Source organism: Zerene cesonia, chromosome 15 (assembly GCF_012273895.1).
Source record: "Zerene cesonia ecotype Mississippi chromosome 15, Zerene_cesonia_1.1, whole genome shotgun sequence".
NCBI classification, from domain to species: Eukaryota; Metazoa; Arthropoda; class Insecta; order Lepidoptera; family Pieridae; genus Zerene; species Zerene cesonia.
This window is the reverse complement of record NC_052116.1, coordinates 8,208,547-8,216,907: the sequence shown is the minus strand read 5'-3', so window position 1 is coordinate 8,216,907 and position 8,361 is coordinate 8,208,547. Positions and strand designations below refer to the sequence as shown.

At 32.4% G+C, this 8,361-nt stretch overlaps 1 protein-coding gene across 2 annotated transcripts in view; it reads right to left on the bottom strand.

Moving 5' to 3' along the window:
* Positions 1 to 7,503, bottom strand: part of LOC119832609 (sodium-independent sulfate anion transporter-like) — an 18,309-nt gene extending 10,806 nt beyond the window's left edge. The window contains exons 1-2 of one of the 2 annotated variants that reach the window (XM_038356290.1): positions 7,327 to 7,503; positions 1,174 to 1,308 (exon numbers count right to left, since the gene is read on the bottom strand). In XM_038356290.1, coding sequence (XP_038212218.1) covers positions 1,174 to 1,308; positions 7,327 to 7,360 — 169 coding nt within the window. In that variant the 5' untranslated portion in view covers positions 7,361 to 7,503. Of the gene's footprint in view, positions 1 to 1,173; positions 1,309 to 2,400; positions 2,556 to 7,326 lie in introns of those variants that run through there. The other variant, XM_038356291.1, reaches the window with a different exon arrangement.
* Positions 7,504 to 8,361: the final 858 nt, after the last annotated feature.

Genomic DNA, 8,361 nt, shown 5'->3' with positions numbered 1-8,361 from the left:
CAGTTGTGAATTAGTTTTAAAACGCTGTTATTAACTTCACTTGTATGTTTTCTTACTTGTTTGTTAGTTTGTATGTATATATGTACATATATATGTAACTGCCACCTTTAAGCCCGATTTTCTCTCACTTTAAACATGCAGATTTCATTCAAATTTCGTACACTCATCAAGAATCGGGGACAGTTCAATAACTTGATAAATTTATCCCATCATCCCATTGCTCAATACACGAAAAATATGGCACAAAGCGCCCCACGCTTTTTTCAGAAACAATACTAATATTTTTCATTCATTATTATTTTCAGTTTATATTAAAAATTATTCACAACAATATTAGTATTTTTCGTTCATTATTGTTTTCAGCTTATATTAAAAATTATTTTATAGTTTTTAGTTTGATGTGCTTGAAAAGTGTGTTTTTTAGTTTTTTTAAACTATATTTTATTTTGTAATTTTTAGTTTGACGTGCTTTAAAAGCGTGTTTTCTAGTTTTTTTAAACTATTTTTATTTTACATACCTAATTACATACAAGTATTTAATGCTGTTGTTAGTGATCAATTACTGAAATTGGACACCAAATTGTTAGTCACTCACAACACTCTATTTAACGTGAGTTTTGTGGAGTAACATCGTGTTGGAATGTTATCAAATAATGTAATTAAATCAGATTACTTCATTATATAAGTTACTTGTTCTTGCCAATACTAAAACTATAAAGAGGAAAAGTTTGTGAGTTTGTTACACTGTCGGGTGTCTCTGGATGTACTGAAACGATTTTGAAAAAAATATTTTACGATTTGGAAACCACGTTATCTGTGAATATCATAAGCTTCACTTTTCTTGTTTTTATCAACAAGTCAAACCCGGGCGGATCCGGGACAAGATAGATGAATAAATCGCGTAGAAACACTCGTTGTCTTAAATATCTGATTTCTCCACTTACACTTATTTTGAACATGAAACCTAGGGGTCATTGATTTCAATCCTGACTAACGAATTATCACAGTCTATAAGAAAAGCCCTGCCTATAAATGGAACCCTGATGCCTTGCATGGATCATTATTCACCAGCCTAGCATGGAACATCAATCACCAGTAATGCATATGCGCATGGATATCAGGTTACCAAATAAACCAAGCCACGGGCTACACCTAATCAATTTATGAACTCACCAGCGATAAGATCCCTGATGAGATACTCAAAGCAATACTCCGGCAGCCAGATGGTGATCGGTAGACGCCGCTTCCACGACTGAAGACCACATAGTTTAGAGGTCGTGCGGTGGAACCGGCTTTCTTCTCTAACACCTGAAATTTACAGGGTATATACTTCTAAAAGTGTGCTTCGTCTTTAATATACACCTGCATTTTATAAAATACTAACGGGCCTCTCCGCTAGAACCTTTCCTGCGTCCTTCATGGAACACTTTGGGTGTACGCTTGTCCATTCGAAGCGACATGTTTAGGCTAAGGTGCCTTCGAGAGGGTCGCGGACGAATCTAACAAGTATGGCCCCATGGCCCCTTCATCAATGCGGCTTGATGGAACATAGTGAGGTTTGAGTCGGTAGGAATCCGACATAACCCGCGGCCTCTTCCCCGGGGGTCGTGGGTATCTATGCAAGATTTCCCCACTTAAAAAAAAAAAAAAGGCTAAGGTGCCTTTTCTTTTAACAACATTAAATTATAAGTCACGTATATATATTAATGGATCTATGTTATCAAGTAATTTCAAATAATTAAATTTATTAACAAAAACGAAAACAATTGCCGTATTGGTCGAGCCGTTCTCGAGTTCTACGCATAGCAACATATTCAGCGATTCACTTTCACTTATATAGATGAAAAAATTATGTTTATAACGTATTTAAATTTTAGAAGTGTGCGAACACAATTAATTAATGACCCATAAATTTTAAGTTTCACACTATACAAAGAATATATAACAATACATTAAGTATTCATATCATACACGTGAAATCTTCTCAATGAATACTGATATTACTCATGTTATGAGGCAATAAAAACAATTTGTATGAAAATAATATTTTCGTTAATAAATCGGAAAGTATAAACACGTTAAGAGACACAAAGCGGAAGGTGACGAAAATTATCTAAAGAATAACATGTAGGTCACTTTACGATAAGTTTTGGAGATGCATTATTTACTATTATCTATATATAACCCACAAACAACTTAACAATTCCACGTGGTAAAACCTCATGAATATGAAATAACAGAATATGAAAATATCAATATAATCTAATTAAGTTTTCTCAATTCTCCGAAAAATTCCATAAAAATATAAAACATGTACTTAATAGCTGCTTTAGTAATCTCTCAAATTCTGATAAATTAAATCGATACACTCTATCTGTTAGTTATTTAAAACCATCATACCAATTACACCGCTCATGTTGGACACGTGTCTCGCCTCTCACGACGTCTATCTTAATGATTGTAAGTCTCTGTGGAGCAATTAACTCGCTACTATATAAGCGAAATACGATTCTTTGCAATCTTCGCATTTTTATAATGAAATATGAATAGTTTGTAGGTACGCATTTATGTGATTAATTGCCTGACGCGTCGCATTTGATTTGTTTTTTTTTCTTTAATGTTGTAAATATATATAGAGCTGTAGATAGTTGGACGAACGGACCTGCTCCCACGGAACGACGGAACACAGTGGTGTTTTGGTCAGTACTAATAATACGTAATACGTAATAATACGAAAGTAATTCAACAAAGATGCAAGATTTCCCCACCCAAAAAAAGGGTTTTGGATTCTTATTAAACAAATAATTTGTCTAGTAAGAGTCGGGCATGGTTCTCAGGAATTGGGCGAGCTCGAACCGGGTGAGGTACCCCACCCCCACAGAACACGGGCGTATAGAAGCATATAAATGCTACTGTCTTTTATATAATATAAAATATGTTATACATAATAACATCGGGGAGTCGGAGGCCAGCATTTTTATCCACCCTTCCGAGTCAATTCCATTATTCCAATAAATTAAATCAAAGATGTTAAGTGCCGTCTCAAATCAATCGTTAGAAAATTATAAATATAGTTTTTAAACATATCGCGTTAATAGGTCATGTTATCTTATTAATATATTAATAAAATTATGATTTCACAACTTAAAAAAATCGTCAACAAAAAGATCTTCGCTTCCATTGCTGCACAATTCTTAGACGAATTTATTAATTGGGATAAACGGTATTATTATACAACGACCTGAGACAGATTCATTCAATGAATAGTCAATTTTATGTTTACATAACTTTAGATTATAATTTGAATGTTATGTAAACATTCCTACGTAATCTGTATCCGAGTTGTTAAAAAAATATATACATAGTATGTTTTACTCTCTTACATATCTTTGCTAATATTGTAAAAAAAGAAAACATTTATTTACTTACGTTGGATAAAGGAGAATGTACGTTAAGCACTTCACTACATAGTATAAAACAAAGTCGCTTTCTTTGCCCCTATATCTGTATGTATAACTACGCAACGGATTATGAAGGGTTTTTTTTTAAATAGATAGTGATTCGAGGTAATATTTTATATGTATAATAACATCTATTGAACTACTGCGAAATTAACGCGTACGATGTCGCGGGCAAAAGCTAGTATTTTCATTAATCAAACAGTTTTATGCATCAATAGTTTACATCAGAAGTTGACCTACTTTATTACAGTTATTAAGTAAAAATTAACAATAAACTAATATTGGTGTCCTATGTACTCATAATTAAGTAGGCACGTGCTGCGATAACGATTTATTCGAGATATGATATTACACTAGGTATGTTATTTTAGTACTAATACATCAATGCATACGATAAACAATGAAAGAATACTGAAAAAAAATAGCCTATTTTTATGTCTATAAAATGTGTGAGGCGGGCACGCTTCGGCTCGAATTAGGTCAGCCCGCACCGGGAAGGTACCACACGCTCACAGGAAATCAGCGTAAAATAATAACATGTCAATGCGTGCGTACGTCTTTCGTACGATATGTGGCAGCCAGAGGTCCATGTCCTCTCCCTCACCCTTCCCAGTCCTTCATTCCTTTCATCAATTCTATCCTTTTCCCTTTCTTACAAAGTAAGCAATTCATTTAAGAAGCGTAAGGCCAGAGCCATGGGCAGTGCTTGTCGTTTACTATCAGGCGACACATCAGCTCTTACTAACTATAAGAAACCTTGGTATACTTATATTGGAGGTATATGGGGGTGTTCGAAAGAACTGTCCGATCATGAAACTTGCTCAAGTAAATTTCACAAAATAAGAAATGAGAGAGTTTGGAAAGCGACCCATATTACTACTTTCTATTTTTTGCGGTTAACCTATAATAGTTTCAATGTCCAACATTTCCTTGTTAAATCTTTTTTCTATATCAATTTTTATGTCCTTAACGGTTTCATTACGTTCATGCCACAAAATGCGCATTAAGTAATGAAATGAATGAAATGAAATTCTTTATTGCTTATAAAAAAACAAAAGAAAGAAAAAACTGAACGACATTAAATAAGCAAAAGGCGGCCTTATCGCTAGGTAGCGATCTCTACCAGGCAACCCTTAAAGTAAAAGGAAAAAAAAAGAATATATAAAATAGAAGGTGAGCAAAAATAAGGCAATTTAGAAAAATTTGGTGATGGTATTTAAATACATACATATTATATACATACAAACATACACACATACGTACATAATTAACATATAAATATATATAAACAGATTTATTACAAACAGATAAGTAACACGGCAGCGTAACTTTGGATTCCACAAAAGCAATGTTAAAATATAAATAATTTTTACAACGCTATTTATTCGAATATGGCAGCGTAAGGAACAGGCTTGAGATGGAAAACCGGTTATTCGAACAAAAATGCTTTTTTAAAACCCATTTTGAAAAGAAAGTTGCAAGCAGCCATCAAGCAAATGACTGGACTATAGCAGTGGTGGCTCAGTGGTTAGGACCTTAGACTTAAACCTAAAAATCGGAAGTTCGAGTCCCGCATGCAAGAAATAAATTGATTTTTCAATTTATGTGCACATGATCCACATCTTCCCTGCTCGAAACGGTGAAGGGAAACAACGTGAGGAAACTGGAAAGTCGAATAATCAAAAGCTCGACTACATGCGACATCTGCCAACCCGCACTTGGCCAGCGTTGTAGATTAATGCTTTTGAACCCTCATAGGAGGCCCGGGTCCCTGCAGTGGGAACATATATGGGCTGATGATGATGATGACCAGACTATAAGAGGTATGAGAGCACAGCCCACCCAAGCTGCTTAGCTTCATGAAGGAGCAGGGATGGTTCCAGCTTTGACTGGCTACCCCCTCCTTTTCTTTTCACGCAAAATAGGCGCTAGTCATCGAGTTGCGAAAAACGTGCCCGTATCATTATTATTATTAAGAGGTATGAGACGAGTCGAAACACTTCTTAGAACTGAAGTATTAGGTATGTCAGACTTACAAGGCATCTTTTAACGGTTACAGATAAATATTTATTAACACAATAAAAATTTAATCTCAGAAAATTGTGTTAATATAATCTGCAGTAATTTCAATATAAAAAGATTAACACTCAACTAGATGATAAGAGGATCTTAACCAAATTTCAGATTTGAGGCAACAAGGAAGAAAATAAAAAATCAAAAGATTACCCATTTTTGTATGGTAAATGTTGTTTAATTTGTAAATGGTAAGTAAACACAAACAATTACATCCAAGATTTCTCTCTGGTTGTGGGCATTTTAGAATTTAGTAGATTGCAGATACCATTGATGTTACAATAAGATACAGTAAATAATATAAAGATTTTATGACAAACATTGACAAATGGAGTGGTTGTTATTATAGGCCAAATTTTAAATTCAATGTGTCAGAAGGTGACATAGCTATGTTAATAGAAGTAATTTTATAAAGGTCCATTCGCAGGCATAATAGAAATTGTTTAATATTTTGTATATTTTGTAAAAATCTGTTCAATGCTTAGCTTCTTAAAAAATCATCTTTAAAGATACAAAATCTAGGAAGTTTAAAAAAATCTTGAAAATGAACATGAGCTTACTGCAAAGGAGTTCGAATTTTAATATAAATATGACTTGAAAGTTATCATAAGAATATTTCATGCAAAAAGGGTGAGAAAAATAATTGAGTTCCTAAACATAAATTAAAGCAAATACACAAGCTATTAATCTTGCTCTCAATATATATTGATGTTATTTTTTTCTTTGTTCTTTCCATGCTATCTAGGTATAAGATTTTAAGTAAAAAAAGAATCATGAAAATTGGTTTATCTAAAAAAAAATTATGAGGTAATAAACACAAAATTAAAGTTGCATTGATAGCCTCTTCCTTTGAAATCAGTTAAAAAAGAGACCAGCCTGGTAATGTAGCAAAAATTGGTAAAGAATAGGATGAATTGGATTTTAGATAAGGAAAGCAGGAAAAACGATTCAAGAAATGCAAAAAACACAAGAGGTATAAGAGTAGCAAATGCAACTAAATGTTTTCAGTCACATGCATTTAAAAATATTTGCTTACCAGACATTTTATATCTGATTACATAGATTTTTCTAAGCCGTGCATATTTTATCTGTTTAAAAATAAAGAATTAAAGGTACAACATATTCAAAATTTATTTACATTGTATTTTATAAAGAGATAAAGTTTGCGGAATTGTTAGTTTGAGACGGTTTACTTTTGGAATCACTGATATATTTTTAATTCTTTTACCAAATAATCCATATTATCTAAGAGTGTCATGGGGTATATTTTATGTTGTTTACCCTGGTACCAGGAATAATAAGTACTCAGGGATTCCTGGGCAGGACAGGGACAAGCAGTTAGTTTAATACAAGATCAAATATATAGAAATCCCAGTGCTAACTTTGGTTTTTAATATAACTGTCTATGTCAAAATCAATGTTAGGTCTATTGTGAACAATCAAATAAGCGAACGAAGTTTAAGAAGATGAAAAAGAAGAAAAATTTGATGTTTAGTACTCAAATAAACAGCAATTAAAATAAACTATATAGGTATACTTATGCACTAATTGCATCAAATTCCCGCTGATATGAATATACATATTTCAAGGTAAATTGTTCATGATTAAAAACCAATATACTTAATTGTTAAATGTTTTAGGAATCTAGTCAAAACTAGGGCGTAGTACAAATTGTATATTTAACAATATACCTCATTACCTACTTTATTATTTCATACAAGATTTTATCTAGGAAATTGATATCCCGCTTTATATTTAAGTCTACCTTCAAACCTAATTATTAAAAACTTACCAAGAAGTGGCTGTGTTGGGTCGTCGCTATCCATTTTGCAAATTATGTACAGTATGCACAATTATATAAACAATACAAACAAACAGATAACACAATGAAATCAATAGAGTTTTACTCTATCATAGTTATTTAATAATTATTTCGATTGTAAACAAAAGGGAAGAAACTTGAAGTTAGAACAATTCAAATATAGTGTCACAAACAAACAGTTGACTTTGACAGTTAATGTGACAGTCGATATTCGTTCTAAAATGCAAACTCATATTTTAAAATTAACGGACGTTATTATATCAAATTCCAATTTGATAAAAAAAAACCAATACCCTACTATGTCGATAGATGTCACTTAAAGAAGTAAAGCATATGGATGTATTACTTTTTAGTTCGAACTATATTATTAATAGGTATTTTTTGCTTAAACCCTTCGGTTAATTTTTTAAATACCCTAAACTATTGTTAAAAACTAAAAATTATTCTAATAAACTACAACAGGAAGTTATATTTGCTGTTAGGAAGTCAAAAAAGTAAAATAGGGTTTTTACGAACACAGTATACATCAAACGAACGAACAAATAGATTACCATTACATAAAACACAATCATATCCAATACACATTATTAAATGCCCCTTTAAATTTAATCTCAATTCCGAAAAAATTACATTCAAAAATATTTATTATGGCTTCCCGTTCGCCTGACATGCCTACATTTATTGTGTAAGTACATCATACCTATACTAGATGCAATAGATAGATTTAGATTCCTACATTAATATCTTACAAATGCAAAAATATTTTTGGTTTGATACCCATTCAGAATTGTCAGTCTTTACATTCTAAAACTAGATACCTTTACATAGCACAAATGTGCACTTTAAATATTAAAACAATAGTTATGAAAGAGTGAACTAACTACAATTAGGTCGGCACGGGTGTCAAACCTAAGTACTGATAACCCTTGAATGGACGGCTGGGAGCAGTTTAAATCGGTTTTCTGAAACCAAAATGGCACGTGCACCATGTTTTATGACTGCATG